The sequence below is a fragment of the Anas acuta genome, chromosome 2 (genome assembly GCF_963932015.1).
Source record: "Anas acuta chromosome 2, bAnaAcu1.1, whole genome shotgun sequence".
Classification (NCBI taxonomy): Eukaryota; Metazoa; Chordata; class Aves; order Anseriformes; family Anatidae; genus Anas; species Anas acuta.
Genome location: NC_088980.1, coordinates 7125291 through 7141748, shown reverse-complemented (window position 1 = coordinate 7141748; position 16458 = coordinate 7125291). Strand labels below are relative to the sequence as shown.

Here is a 16458-nt window from a genome sequence, read left to right as displayed (position 1 = left end):
CATAATAACTTATTTTCATGTCTGAAAAATAATCCTGTTTGATATTACTCAGACACATCAGCTTTTTGACTGTGGGGAAAAAATATGTGCTTGCTAATAAATTAACCTGGAAAAGCAGACATGTTCCCAAACCGACAATAGAATTTCTTAAATAACTGGGAAATATGAGAAAAAATAGAGTTCTTATAATACACCTTTTAAAAGTTTGTAAGAACCATGAGAGATTTATAAGGCAATTGAAATCAGTAGGGAGGGGGATGGAAGTTTAAAGCTGATTTCCTGATGTGTGTTCAGGGCCCCATGTTTCTCTCTGTTGTTGGCTGTTTCTCCATCTCCTGTTTCTTCAGTGAAAGCAAAAAATCACAAAGTTTTGGTCAGAAGAAACAGCAAAATATCAAAATCAGTTGAAATATATTAGATGGTAGTACAGCTTTGGGATCACACACTGGCATTGTCTTAGGGACTTTTTTTTTTTTGTCTTATTTTGTTTGTTTGCTTGGTTTTGTTTCCCAAGGGCATCTGTACATTCCCATTTAGGTGATTTGGCTTGGAGCTATGAACTTCTTGTTGAAATCCTGAACAATTAAAAAAAAACAAGCCTGAAATGCAGAGGTTGGTGAGATGGCTTTGATTTAACCTTTTTGTATGTGTGATAAAAGCTTTATTTACATCCCAGAATTAATTTAACCTTTTTGGTATGTAGCAACCCAAATGTTTTTTGTATTTTTTTTCTTTTCCGTTTTTTCCTAATGTTACAAGGAACTGGAGAAACAGATTCCATACTGTGTAATTATATTAATTTATTATTTGTTTCATAGTAGCCCAGAGTTTTGTAGCCAAATTCCAGTTCTTTAGTGAGCTGGTAAGAGCAGAAATCTGTACTTGCTGTCTGTGAAATGCCAGACATGAGCACTGTATTGTCCGGTCAGGATATGCAGAATAAACTAAATCTGAGGATATTTTTTCTCTTAAAGTTGACTAATGAGTACGTGTGAGCCATAGTTCTTTCTTATTGAAGATGTTTAGCTGCTTTTTTTCTCAAATGTATGGTTTATTCCAGCTTTGGGTAGAACACCAATATTAAATATATAAAGTATTTTCTAGGCCTGGGATGGCAAAAATACAGTTGGATACAGTCTGCCGGAACATTTCACTTGCCCCTGCTGCGTTTTCTAAGGGCTTCTTTGGTGCAGATGTGTTTGTCAGGTCACCTGGCTGTGGGGAAAGTCATCTCGGTGCTCGCTGTGTGATCATGATATGTCTGATCATGCAAAGAAGCACATCCATATGTTCTGCGTGGTGTGATGGGGCTGCCTACCTGTTGGTCACCAGGCAGGAGAGGGACTGAGACTGCCTGACCTTTAGTGGCTCAGTGAAGGTCCCCATAGCCCATCTCTGCTGAAAAAGATACTGTTTCTCCTTGCAAGGGAAAATTAAAGCTTCTGTTCCCTTTCATGATTAGTCTCACAGGATCTTATTTTTTTTCCTTTTTTTTTTTTCTTCTCCAAAGTAAACTGGTGAGCGATAAATCATCTTTTCTTTTATTTTCTTTTATTTTTTTATTTTCTTTTTATTTTTTTATTTATTTTTTTTTTTAGCTGACAGTTGATTTCCTTCCTCTTTCTCTTTGAAGATCTGAGCTTTTCTTTTGTAGTTTGTTGAACTGTTGGCCCAAGGTCTGGTAGAGCTCTCAAACCTTTGCAGCTCTGTGGTTACAGAAAGTATTATAAGATCTCAGGAACTGCAAACTCCTGCCAGAAAGTAAACAGCTATAACAGAAGTACAAAGAGCAGCATTTTCTTTATTCTTTGCACACAGATTGGTGATTGCCAAATATCCACATCAGGCTTGGGGCCTGAATTGCTTGATCTTGTGTTTGAGATTTCAAACAAAAATACCCATGGTTAACAGAGTATGAAACATATATGTGTTTGGGTTGCTTTTTTTTTTCAGTTGTTGTTCTGTGTTTCCAGTTGTTCTCTTCACTAACCTTTTCACAGGCTTTGAGCTTCCTCTTTGGTCTTCACAAGTTACATACGGAGTTTGCGTTGAGTTTGAATTTCTCAAGCACATAGAGGCAGGAGGCAGAGAAATCAAACTAGGCTGGCCTTTCTCTCAGTGGGAGATCTTGCCTTGCTATTGGCTTTCCAAAATAATTTGTTTAACCTTATTTGTCTTGGGTGGTTGGGAAAACCATCACTGGGGTTGCTTTAATTGGCAAAGGTACCTATCAGCAAAGAACATGCTGTGTATTATGTATGCATGGTGCTGTTTTATTGACTATTATGAATCAAAGAAGATTTGTATTCATTTCATTAGATGTTTTGGACTATCTCAGTCCAAATTAATGTATAAAGACTTTATATAAGCATACCCACCCAAGAAGTGTTGAAAGGATATTGGTAAGGTTACAAATTCAAGGCCTCCAAAGTTAGGAATTGTTTGGATATAAGTAGCCTGTCCAACTTAAATTCCTTTCTTTTCTACGGATGTATTAAGCTTAAGCTGTTGGTTCAGCTGCCCATGTGTATGTCTGTAATACAGCATTCGAGTTGTGCCAAGGTGTCCTCCCAGGCCTTCAGCTTCTTTGCTGACACCTCTACTGACATCAGGCAGCGCTACCAGTTTTTGTCTGCTCTTGGGAGAGAGTGTCAGTCACAAAGAAGAGTATATTTCTTGCAAAAGGATGCCAGGCAAATTGGTGAAGTGTTCTCCTGTGGAGCACAGGTCATGCGGAGATGCTGTGGCAGATCTGCCAGCCCTGTGCCTTGTCATTTCTTGCCTCTGAAGGCAATAGGGATCTCTGCTTTGGCAGCTGAATGACACCCTTAATATTAATTTATTATCCTATGAGTTTAAGCACGAGGTCACATGTATGCACTTCTGTTGAGACACCTGAGTTTGAGTTGAGGTGACTCCTGCCTATAATGTCAAATGATCCGAACTTGTATCCGTATTTCCCCAAAAGAAATCAAATTTCTTTAAGTATTTTGGAGATGGTAATACTGAACAGTCTGTTCTGCCCATTGACTGCAGAGCTGTCTCCCTCCCATCCTGTGGGAAGACAGGACTTCATCCTGTCCCCCTCTCTGCACTGACTCTACCTCATGACTGTTTCTTAATCCCAGTTTCCATTTTGTGGATGTCTGAACTCAATTTCAATCCCCTTGCCCAGCAAGTGTTTGATTTTGTCCTCTACCTCTGCTCCTTTTGAGATATTTCCAAACACTGTTGCTGCCTATTAGCTGTCTGGCCGAATTCTCTCCCAAGCTCCTTCTCCTTTCTTCTTTAGAGGATGCCAGTTGTCCTGTTCCCGCTGCCAGTCCTATTACTGTGAGAGCTTACCCAGAGTAACTGTCAATGTCCCTGTATAAAGTAGGCACATTCAGGTGCATTTTTGTAAGAACTGTTTGACTGATGCACTGTCTGCCCTGCTAAATTGGAACTCTTTGATCCAAACCAAGGTGCCAGAAATTTCCCTCTAAAAGTCAGCATTAAATAGTCTTTGCTATTGAAAAAATGCCATTTTCTGCAACACTTTTGAGAAATGGCTGAAATATTTTGGCTGAAGCTTTCCTAGCCAGTTCCTGTTTGAGGCAGATGTGGCTTTGAAAAACTTCTGTTCTTTCTCATTACAGTTTGGCAAGGCTTAAAGGCAACTTAAAACAGGTTGTTAAAATAGGAATTGCCAAATAGTTGATTCAGATGCAATCGCAGTTTTGAATATGTGGTTGTATCTGAAGCCATATATCAAGTTTATGACTTTAAATCTAGTTTTGTAAGGTATTAGAGCTGCTGACTTGCTCTGCAGCATTCTGTGCAGCTGATGCAGGATCTGCCTCTGCGACTTTTATAAACTGAAGAACTTCAGTGCTGGGGAAAGATCACTATGGACTGATCTGTATTGTCCTGCTACCTCATTTCCTCTATGAAAAAAAGAAATGAATTTGGCACGAAAGCTTAGTTTAAGCAGCTGAATGTTTGCGGTTACATCTGGAGGAACGAGCTGAGCTGGTGGTTACTTGCAACAATAAATCGAGTTTCTTAAAAAGATCTGAGTTCAATGCCACTTGTTGCCAATGAGTATTTCGTGGCATGTATGTATGTGAGAGAGAAACTTGAAGGTATGTCCCGAAAGTGCTGTGCTTGCTTTTTGTTCGATATGAATGACTCAAGTTCTTTCTTTCTTTTGAGGCACTCATCTGGCAGCATTGGTACTGACCATCTCAAAGGCTTCACACTACAAGGATTCACAGTACACTGATTACACCCTACACACAGAGACACACACAACAGTTCACAGCTTCCAATAACAAAGCTTAGACCCATCACACACACACACACACACACACACACACAAAAAAAAAAAAAAGCAACAACACCACAACCATAATATGCTACAGGAAAGGGGCTGGAGTAACTAAGTGTACTACCAGCTTTTTATTTTGAAATTTGTTTTCCTGGCAGGAAGAATTTGTTAGATAAATTTCCCAGGTGGCCCTTGAAAAGGGACCACACATAAAAAGATGAAAAACAAACAACCAAACAAAGCACTTTCACACTGAGGCAGTAGGGAAGGAAGAAGAGGAAATTCTTCCTGTCCCAAAGCTCTCCATTTGTTTTAACCTTGAGCACGTGAATTGCCTCTCCTTCTCCCAGTAAGCCAATACACAGTCCATGCACAACCATTACTTTTGTCCTTTCAGTAGGCAAACCTCTAATTCTAGCACTAAGCTAGACAAGCATCTCTATTTTTGTAAAATTGAAGTGAGGAATACATTCAGAAAGAAAGTTAGACCCGTAATAACTTAACAGATGTTGCTGGTGTCCAGTTTTCCTTGGATGGCTTTGTATCGCTTGTCTGGGCAATCCTTGGCTTGGATGACCACATCTAAGGTTATCACAGATAAGTAAAGACTGGAGATTTGGGGATTATTGGTTTGGCTGGTTTTCAGCTGGGATGTAGTCGAGAGTCTGACATGATACCTGAATTATCATGGACTGGAAGATATGTTTGACTTGGCCCTGGGGAAAGAAATATGCTGGAAATAACTCTGCGGTATTGGGGAAAAACAACAAACTTCTGAATTCCTGTAGATGGCCATATAGCACCATCCTGCACTCCTGTCAATGTTAGAAGTTGCCCTGGATCACTTTGGACTGGATGCTGGTTAGGATCAAGTTCATACAGAAGATGAGGGGAATGCTTCTTATTCTTGCCTAAAAATAAGCACAGTATTAGGCTCCATTTTAAATTTAAATGTAGTCCTACTCAGTGGTCACTTCCATTTGTGACTTTGATTTGAAATGGCATACTGCAGGCAGTTCTAAGGGTTCAGCTTTCTTCTCCCAGTTCCTTTCTGCTTCCACAACTCCTGCCCTAGAGAAAATGGAGTTAACTCAATATATACCATTGCTTGAGATGCCATCACTGCACTACACAATTACAAATCTGACTTCACAGTCTAGCTTCCAAAAGCAATGAAGAATTATGTTGCAAAGTTCAAGTTAAAGGTATTTCTCATATTCCTCTCCTAGCAACTGTGTCCGCTGATGAAATTTCAGTTGAAGTCTGTTCTTGTCTAAAGAGAGGAGATCGGGCTCTAACACTAAAGAGTTAATCCTGTAGAGAAAAACCCTGCATAAAAGCTGTAGCTGAAGTGGAAGACAGCTTATTACACATGCCAGTGTGCTGGCAGAGTTTCAGCTGGAGGTCCCCAGGGACCCCCTGCAATTTGTTAAATGTTGGTATTTCAGGTGTGTTAGAGTGGAAGGCTGAAGGATTGGGAAATCTGTTTTCAAAGGCTTCTTTGCAATCGAGACGAAAGTCAGTGGTCCTGGAGAAACAAATATCTTAAGCTGTACGTGGTTGGAAATGTTTGTTTTGTTTCAGGACATTATAATGGGTATATTATGCTACGCTGGTAATGGTTTCACTTCAATGGTAGGAGAGAGCAATCCAGAAGTATTTTGTAGCTGTGTTTCCTCCTCTTTTCTTCCAAAATAACTGAGAACTTGTGCATTCTTGAGAAAAGTTCTGCTAACAGTATGTACGTACAATAATTAATATATTCTAAAATAAATAAGTCTCTCTTCAGACTCTTTTAATGAACTGTAGGGGTGGATTGTCTTTGGCAGGAGCACTGCAGAGGTATCCAAGAGAAAGGGCAAGGCTGAAAGTCTTTCTGGAGTGGTTTGCATAGCCCTCAACCACTGGCTGTTTCTTGATTGAGATCCAAAGGCACTGTTTGTCTTTTTACTTTGGGTGTCCTGGCCAAATACCCCCTTAGTGTATCTGATGCTGCCTATTTAAATGTGTTATCATCATCGTATCACAATCACACTGAATGATACTTGTTATTTTATAACATTCTGTAAAAAGGCAGTATGTCTGAACAACATACAGTCTAAAGAAGCAGCAAAGAACAACCGGGAGGGGAGAAATGAGGAAAAAGATCCCATACACGGAAAAGCTGTGAGAACAGTAAATGAATTTTCATTTTTTCCACAATAAGAACAAAAAGGAATCATTGTTTTTACTCCTGCCTTTTGTAAAAGTGGCTGCACAGCCTGGTGTCAAAAAGTGGTTTTTTGCTGATAAATGTGTAGCCAGGCTGAAGAACGTTTTTACTGGGGCCATGCTGGGAGTCAGCCTGGGGAGTGGGACTGCAACCCGTGGCCACCAACAGCCTCTAGGGAAACTATGTGGACTCATAAATACTAAAAAAGGAAAGAAAAGGCGTTTTATCAAACACATAAGACTATGCTTTAAATTATGGCACATTGCCCAAGAAACAAGATTTCGGTCTCCAACCTTCAAAACAGATGATCCTGCTGTTTATGGGACTTGTTCCTGTTCAGAAGCTAATCTAGTGCTGACAGCTGCAGGGAAGCCGCCGGGTGCTTGCAGGGTGGTTTCTGTGAGCTCGGCAAGTTTTCAGATGTATATTATCCAGCACAGCACAGTAGCCTAGTGATTAAAACAGACACGACGTAACAGCGTGGTATTTTGAGGTATGAAAATGGTCTTTCCACAAGTGTTTGGGGTATGTTGGGTCAAATTTGGGTTAAATTCTGGTTAATCAAAATATCTTTCAAATTGATAAGACAGAATTTAGCATTCCTATTGCAGCCTTGAGTATTTTTGCAGCATGGTTATGTTTTTGGTTAGAAGTGATGACGGATATGAAAGTGGGGCATCCCTGCTGACTTCTGGTTTACTGCAGGGCTGTCACTTCAGCTGTGCTGCTTGATTTTAGTAAGGTGAGGTGCAGTTGGAAATGTATTTCAGATGTCTACAACCTAAGAAACTCAATGAAAATGTTCTTGATCTGATTTTAATATTGGCAGACCTTGTAATCACAAATGCTATCTTGGGAGCATTAAAATAAGTGCTAGGAAGATACCTGTAAAATAATCAAGTAGGCTGGCTGGATTTTGTCTGTAGATAATGAGCAGTAGCTGTTGCATAGTAAATTGGAAATGGTGAAGCTTGAAAGACAGAAGACCTTGGAGGCAGAAAATGACAGGGCCAGGCAGCATGGTAGGAGTTTTAGGTTTATTTGCTTGTTCACACAGACTGGTAAAGTTGCCCCAAATTTGGTGCAGTAAACTGTGAATGATTGATAAATATTGAAAAAGAATGCTAAAAGGGACTTTCAAAGGGACAACTTGCAGCCAGGCTGTGAAATCAGTTGGCTGGAAATGCTGCTGCCACTCTGCCAGCCTCTGGCCCTGTGAATCTGAAAGGTCTTACTGTCACCTTTTCTTCTCCTCACGTAGACTCAGCTCCCCAAGAGGACACTGACAGCATGGTTATTAATATCACTGTGTGTCCCTGCCCTCAGTAGGAGGATGGGGTTTGAACTGGCTGAGAAGTTCAATAATATTTATTGACCTGAGCCCTGTCAGTGCAGTGACGCTGCACAAGGCCGCACTGCTGAACGCCGCAGGTCTAGGGCTTGTGCTGCTCCCCCAGTTGAGACTGGGGTGTTTAGGGCTTGTCTGTGGAAGAGGAATTCAGTCTGAGGAGTCAGACAAGTAATGGTTTTGTTGTTTGTAGTTGTTTCTGTTTTCCTTGTGGGTTTAGGCCAATATTGTGTCAAATGCACAAAGGGGGTAGGAGGTAAGAGAAACAGAATTCCTGTTTCCATCCAGTATTATGAAAAAGTTCAAAGTACATATAAAAAAAAAGAAAATAAAAATAATTCTTCCTAAATAAACCAGCCAGGATTTGATTGAGAAGAGAGACCTTTCTGCGTTCTGCAGGCTCTGTCCTCTGGGGTTTGCCAGAGTTTATCCAGGATGTGGCTGGGAGTAGGGCTGGGGTACCCCGCCACCCTGAACACAAAGCCACCTTTCACTCCTCAAAATACAGATGTAGAAGCGAGTATGGACCATGGAAGATGGGAAGGCCTAAAAATATTTATATGCAACACTAGCTTTTATATATGTATCTATATCTATCTATGTGGGTGTCTATTTTCAGATAGGTATATATGTCCACACACACTATTAATCCTATTACTCAGGATCTGGGTATGAGTAAGATGAGTCCAGTGACAGTTTACACCCTTTTCTTTGTTGCATGCAAAGGTTACACCCTTTAAAAGGCTTAACCTTTTCAATTATTTCATGAATCTCTTGAGTGAAAAAGACTCTTTTGTATGCCTTAGCGGCTTTTGTATGTGCAGTGCCACCTCACCTCTTAAAAAAACATAAAACGACGCTAAAGAAATGGACATAAGCTTTTCTTTTGCAATCATCACTTGAACTTGTATTTATTTATTTTTAATTATTACTATATTATTGGTCATTTATTTGTTGGGTTCTTTAAAAACAAATTACATTCACCTTTATTTAGGCAAATTGAGTTTCTAAGATGCACTAAAAATGCTACTGCCTGTGGTCAGAGACTTTGAGAACATACTTTTCTTTCTGGTGTGGGTAGATTATTTTAAATTATTATTGACATGGTAAAAATAGGAAGTAAAACCTAGACCCTATGTGTGCTCTTATTATTTATTTTTTTTTTTTATTCAACTAATTCCCTACAGGGGAAATCCATCATTTCTCCTTAAAATAACTGCGCTTTCACCGGATGTTTCCTATATCCAGAATTGCTATTTGCAAACTTGTGCCCAGTAAATAAAGACCGGACTCTTATCATAACTGTCATGTGCTTCAGGGCTCCTTGCCATGGGGTTTCTGCCATGCCAGTGGAGGTTGCAATAAAGCGGTGGGGCTTTGCCTCCCAGCCTCTTGCAGCCCCTTGGAGAGGGAACATGACTTTGGTGAGAGGCGCCTGAGCTCTGGCAATGTTAGTATTAATATTAATACATAATATTGCAGATGTAACTATTCCTGAAGTAGTCACACCAGTTGGGACACGTCCATGTTGCTCGTACCTATGATATTCAGCCCTCAACCAAACCAGGTCTCCGTAAATGAAAAGGAGAGGATAAACAGGTGAACTTTATTTTCATTACAATGCCGAATACATTTCCCACATTGCTCATGGTGAATTTTTGACTATCAGGTGTCTGCATTGCAATAGACGTATTTAAAAGTACTTATTTTCTCTCAGTGCTGACCTACTTTAAACGCTGCAGGGTGGTGTTACCTCCATTTTTTTGCAGCAGCCAGTTGATACCAGTGAAGATCTTTGTACTTCACCTTCTAAACCTTTGATGACATTTTAACTGCTCATTATGGTATGTAAGCAGTTGCTTCGTCCTTTTCTAGGTGGGCCCTTGCTTCAGTTCAGAGTTAATGGTTACTATTTATTGCATACTTTAGATTTGCGTGCAGCATGCACACGTAGTGCCTTAGAAAACCCAGAATCCCCAATATGAAGAACATACCGTCCCTAGCCAGGCTGTGCTGGGGTGGGATACGTGGGTGATTTACCCATGCCCTGGAGCTGTGGGGACAACTTAGATGAAATAACTCAGTGTCCAGCACAATTGAGCCTTAAAATGCGTGACAAATAGTCATGAGGTTGAAAGAAAATAAAACAGGCTTTACACCCTGCAAGGGCATCTTAATGCCTGGGTAGTTGGGCTGTGATGGTATCCTAGTGGGATGTTTTCTTTTAGGTAAATAATTAGTGCTCTCTAGAGAGTTGTGAATGTGCTGTAACATTTTATGTGCTCAGGCACAAGCTCTACACCAAAGGCTTAAAACACTGTGGACAGTACAGGTGTGGCTGGTTTTAGGCAGAGCTAATTGCCATTCCCTTTTTCTCTGTGCTGCTCCCTTGTCCCAACCCATTCCCAGGCTTCTTGGGCACTGATTTCCCCATCCCTGCTGGGAAAGGAAGCCTGAAGCAGCTCAAGGGCAGAGGGACCCAGAGGCAGCAGCAGAGCTGAGGCATGTCTCTTTGCCTCTGTCCTAACACAACCCTCATCCTTCTCCCCTGTTGCTCAGAGGCCTCTGCTGACCCCATGCAGAGCACAGCTCTGCTCCAGCACCTTGCCAGGAGTGCCTCCAGCCTTCTCCTCCCCACCATCATGTAGGAAAAAGGCTCTGTCTGTCCATCTGCCATCTGGATGTGGGAGAGAGGTGGGAAAGGCTGCTGTTATTCCACAGCCTCCAAAGCTGTCTCTGTATGAACATGTAATCATTTCAAAATTGTTTGGATTTGGTATATGTGTAAATACAGAGAGCATAAATGACTACTTGGATCCTACTGAAGGACTAGGTGCAGTAATTCATGCAGGGCATCACTGGCATGGCACAATCTGCCCTCCTTGTAGAGGAGAGATAGGCACTTACTGGGTTTTGGTTGTTCTCACATGGATGCTCTGCTTCTGGCTTGTCAACAGTGAGTTACAAATTCCAGATGTTTGGTTCATTGCTTGGTAGATCATGATGAAAACTGCAAAGAAAAAACAATGATTGCTTGAGACAGATAGAGGGATGAAATGTAGATCTTGTTTCGCATGGGACATTTCTCTCTGTTCCTCTTTCTTTCCATTTTGTTCCATTTCCACCACCCTGAATTTTCAGTTTTGACAGATTTTGAGCGATGAACTCCACAGTTCATCCCTGCCTCTTATTGTTGGGGTGTGATGCTTTCTTTCCTTGTGATCCCTTTTCCAGCCCTGGCAGATTACAGCTGCCCTTTACCAAACATCAGCTTCTCTTGAGACTACTTTGGCTCTCCCCCTAAGAACTGATGTAATTTATGGTGCTATTCAGGAGTTTTCTCTCCCCATTTCACCTTCCCCTTGGGCTCTCCTGGTCTTCCAACTACCACTGTGGCTTTTAAGGACCTGGAAGGAGTTGCATCTCTTCCCCAAGCTTCCCCCAGACGTGTTGCTTTCTTGGCTGCAGGCTGCTTTGCTGCACATCTGTGCTGCGTGACACTTTTGGTTGCTGCTCCTGGTAACATTTTGCAGGGTGACTGCATACCGTGTAAAAATATGACATAGACTTTCTTAAATATGCACTGGACAAATACCCTGCTCTGCCACACAGAGTTCTGGCTCACCGTGTGCCTCAGCAGTCTCTGTATGTTGCCATGTATCCAAGGGGTGTCTCTGCAGACAGTAGCCTGATGGATTTTTAAAGGACTGCTTGCTTAGAACAAGGAGATTGTCATGGAAGCAGGCCCTATGAACTCATCTAATTTATGTAGTACTTACAAAACCACTAGATCTTTGTGAAAATTACAGCATATAAATAACACCAACCAATGGAAATGCATTTTCAGTCTCCTCTGGGGAATTGTGGAAGGTTGCTGTACTGCCAGTTGGAAATTTATGCTATCTTAGGCTTGTACTTGGACCAAAAAGAAGAAAGAGGATTGGTGTTTTGGAACAGTGTGAGCGAATTGTGCAGGAACTGTGTGCAACAGAATCTGAAGCTGATTGAGGATCTGGCTCTGGATTTTTGCAAACCAGAATCGTTAAACTCTTCAGATGGAAAAACAAGATACAGCTGGTACAGCCCCGTTTCAGTTAGCCAGAGAGCTCCGTAGCTTTATGCTGGTGAGAGCGGGGTAGTCATGAATCTGCTTTCCTCGTATTTTGATCTTTGGAGCCCAAGTGAGGAGGCACAAGTGGGTTTGGGTGATTTTTTCCCCACCCTGTTGTCCAGAAAGATGTGAAAATCTTATGGTCAGTCCAGAAATGTGAGTGTTTGAGGAGTGCTCAAAAATGAAATCATTTTTAAACTCTTGTACTCACAAAACCAATAATGACTGACAAGCTTGAAATGCAAAGACCTGAGAATTAAAATAAATAAATAAATAATCAAACAACACTGAAAATCTATTTGAATGGAATCGTGATTACATAAAACATTTTCTGGAGGTTTATAGATTGTCCTTAGTGCATAAGGAAACAGCTGGAATTTTGGATCCCTATTCTTACAGACTCCTAGAATTTGTCAATAAAATGTTTGCAAAAATACTTTTAGTGGCTTTGTTTGGGTGGCTTTCTCGTGTTGCACAATCTTGTGCGAGATGCTGTATACAGCTTTGGTGTCTCAGATCCGAGCATGTGCACTGGAAATCACAATTTGAAACAAGATGTTTGTTCAAAACTCAGTTTATTTTTTTTTTCTTGGATCTTCAGTTATTGGTTAACCAGCCACATCTAAGCATGGGTATTTGATCTGGGAATATTGCAGTCATAAGAGAGGTGCTAATTAATTAATAAAGAATACAAAATATTTACATAAACGTGATTTTGACACCTCAGGCCTGTGTATTCAAGAATAGCTTGAGGCTCTTTGGCAGGATGCCTGCCACATAAATGCATGTAGACATTAAATAACAGTAAGAAATAATCATAATAATAATCCCTGCCTATTTTCCAACCCAGAAGGGTGAAAGAAAATGGCAAATCACTAAATGTTTTTCGTGGATGTCAGAAGCTGGACAGAATCCAAAAACTATTTCAGCAAATATTTATGAAATGGTATCTAAACCATTAACTGTTCTGCTTATCTCAGATGTAGTTGTGCAATGTGTTTCTCTTGCTTCATATTCCTTATCCAAAGGTGGGGGAGGAAGAGGCATATTTTCAAGGTAGAATTTGTGCCAACTCAGACTTTGTGTCCAGAACTGGTTTTGAAGATTAATTAATAAAAAACCTTTAATAGGTCTTGGTGTTTCTTTAAATTGGCTGCATCAAACTGAGCCCTACGAGTGATTTGAAAGGAATGATTTAGGGATATGAGACATTTTCCTGGCTGTAAATAGCCATTTTATTTCATCTCATCTTTAATCAGAATAATCCTTTTAAGTTGCCTGTGCATGGAAGCATCTGAGCTGAACCTTGCTTTTCAGCCTGGTTTGAAGGAGGACCTCTTTTACTCCAAGGCAAAACCCATTCCTCTTTTTTGCCCTCTCTAGGACAGCCTCAGATGTGTCCTTTCTCCTACAGCTGCAGTGGGGAGGCACAAACATGTTTTGCTTGCCCCAGCTGCTTGACTAATATCTCTGGTACCACCAAAACAGAATTGTAAAAGGAAGCTTGTTTATTTTCCCAAACTATTTGTATATTCTGCAGGCATAAAATATTCATTTAGCTGGGGAGAAACCTTCTAAACGCTAAATATTTGTTCACTTCTGTATTAAAAAGGGCAGAAACCGAGCTTGTCTTAAAGTGGTTCAAGGAATAGCTGCCATGGGTGAGTGAACAGCGTGTACCCTTTGCAGCCTTTTTGCTCAGAAGGGACTTGTGCTAGCAGGTGGGAGCGCACACAGCATGCCGAGGGGAGGCAGCAGGACATGCACGAGGGGCAGCAACACAACCTCACTGCTGCTGAATTCAAAATGCTGATTGATTAAAGCGAGCCCTATATATTAAAGAATATTTCAGTCTGTCCCCACAAATGTTGTTCTGAAATGGCCAAGAAAGGGCTGGCAATGCTTCATGGCTCAGGATTCGGCCACCTGCTTCTCTAGAGAGGTGTCAGTTCACTGCAGGAGGATTTTGATGTCTTTTGTTCAAATACTGGAAGCTGCGGATGGGATCTCTCTGCCTTTTGCCTTGATGTTCGTGTTGGCCTACCAGGGGTGACCTCATCTGTGGCAGACCTCAGGAGCATCTTGGCCAAGGACGTGGCCCCACGGTCTGGAGGTGATTTCTTTGCCAGCAAAGGACACTTTATGAGGTTTCTTACTGGATTGAGCAAAGCTGAGAGTGATTATTAAGAGGGCTTTTTCAAAAAATTGTTGCTGAAGAAGAAATCTCAAATCCCCACTGTTCCTCAGCTCCTGCTTGAAGGGTTTGCATTGCTGTGCTAGCAGAGCGTGCTTTCATCCACGTGATGTGCTATCCTCTTCAACTATTCTATTTTCTAGTCTATTTTCAACTATTTCTACTGTTATCTTTATTTTTAATGGTAATGTTGTACTTTGCACTCAGACAACATGTTTTCCCAATGAGGTCTTCATAGCAAATTGCAAAGTCACGTTAGGTCTTCCTCATGTTGCAAATGGGAGAACTTGGGAGCAGAGAGAAATAAGGTGATTTTTGGACTGATACAAAGTGGGCTCGTGGTTGAGGGGGGATCAAGGGGCTGGGATCAAGGGGTTGGGGAGCAGGGGCTGGGAGCAGGGCTGTTCAGCACAGCAGCCACCCCTTTCATACCGTGCCTGCTGCTCCACGCTGCCTTCCCCAAAGTACCAGGGGCTGATGCGGCCTCAGATACGTGAAACTTCTGCTGCTGAAAATAGGATCCCTTTCCTTCTGATATTAAAAAATGTCTGCGGTTATTTGAACTCTCCAACTTCCCTGGCGGACCCACAGCATTTAGCTAATGCACCCAGAGCAGCCCTTCATCACCTGCCTGCGCGGCCGGCGTGCCGCTAGCCCCCGCCAGCGTTGATGTGGCAGGTTCCTGTAATCGAATCGTGCGATGCTTTAAAGCATTTTTGGCACAGAGCCGGCAGCGGCGGAGGAAACTGTCGCCTGCGTTATCCTGAGTTACCTACGGCTCCTGCCAGCCCCTCGTAGCGCTGCGATGGGAAGGAGGAACACACCCAGCCCTGGTCCCCATCTGTTGCAGCATCGGCTTCAGTAGCAGAGCCTGAAATGTTTTAAATGCGCCTGCCTTTAGGGAAAAGCTTTGCGTGCAGTTCTTCAATGGACGTTTCCAGCCAGACTGCAGGATTTTTCAGAGCTGTAAGTCAGCGCGTGGCTCTGCTCTCCGTGTGTTGTGTGTTTTTTGTTTTTTTTTTCAGGTTTGATTTTTTTTATTATTATTATTATTCATTTATTCTACCAGACTTGTAAAGGGAATAGGTTTCACATTCATTTCAGGGGAGAAGCCTGAGTGCACTGCAGGACTCTGCTGAGAGGCAGGCATTCTTCAGGCTGTGTAAGAAATGCATGGTTCTTGGGTATTTTGTTTTTCATCTTGTTTTGTCTCTTTTGTATGCATGGCTGGCACGGGGCTGTTGTCCTGTTTTTACAGCATTTAATTACAATAGATATTCCAAGGCTGAACAAAATGTTCTTTTATCTAGTTAAAGAATGTAGCTGGTTATTTTTTTTTTTCCTTGCATAACTTTTCCTTAGTGTTTTGGAAAGAGAGATTATCTTTTTGGGGTGTTTATTTAATTTCAGCCTAAAACCATCTGGTCTCCGCATCCTGCAATGCCTGTTTGCTCATACTGATCATCTCAGAGCAGCCTGAACTGCTGTGCAACTAATTGCTGTGGCTAGTCATTGCAAACCCCAAATCACAGCGCTTTGGTAAGCTGGTTGATTGGAACTCCTATTCTGCTCTTTGCCTTTCTTTTAATGCAGTGTAATGCAATATTTGACTGTATGGCAGGGTAAAGACGAGTACTGCAGGCTTCGTGTGCTCCTTGTGCATTTTTCCCTTTCTGCTGCCAGACTTAATGCTGAGCTCACACAGTTTGCTTTGCAATTAATGGGCCCATGAGATAATGAGCGTCCGATAACGATGAGGCTGGCTCTGTGTTGGCATCAGACGCGGTGCCCTGTTAGTGGGGTGATGGGAGGGGTTTGGTGAGTGGCAGCTGGAATTTATTCCGGTATACGATGCAATGTCTTTTGCCAGCTCCTCTCTGTTCTGTTCACTGGGCTCTGTGTTTTAGCTGCTGTTCTGGGCTGTTTCAGGCACATGGGGTCTGGGAGAGATTAGGGTGTCTGCTTCAAAGAGGAGATTTCACTCTCAGCTACATTCCCATTTGGGGGGAAGAGTCGTGAATCTCAGAGATGAGAGAAATCTGAAGTTGCCAAAATTGGGAGTTTGGGGTTCAGGAGCATCAGCAGGAAGAGAGAATGACTGGCAGGAGGATGAAACAGATCCTGCTGCTGTGGGGGCAACCCCCTGTGTTTCAAAACACTGACTTGATGGAAAGGGAGGCAGCGGGAAACCCAGCAAGAGACGTCTCTGTTGCACTTTGTTTTTGTCCAGGGTTTGCTGAGAGTGGAATAAAAATTGTATTTATTTTTAAAAATGCCTCAATTT

General features: G+C 41.8%; 1 protein-coding gene across 3 annotated transcripts in view; it reads left to right on the top strand.

Moving 5' to 3' along the window:
- Positions 1-16458, top strand: part of PRKAG2 (protein kinase AMP-activated non-catalytic subunit gamma 2) — a 208357-nt gene that overhangs the window by 37747 nt on the left and 154152 nt on the right. Inside the window, exon 1 of one of the 3 annotated variants that reach the window (XM_068673387.1) lies at positions 14983-15140. The exons of the other annotated variants lie outside the window; for them this stretch is intronic. Coding sequence (XP_068529488.1) covers positions 15060-15140 — 81 coding nt within the window. The 5' untranslated portion in view covers positions 14983-15059. Of the gene's footprint in view, positions 1-14982; positions 15141-16458 lie in introns of those variants that run through there. 3 annotated transcript variants of the gene reach the window in all.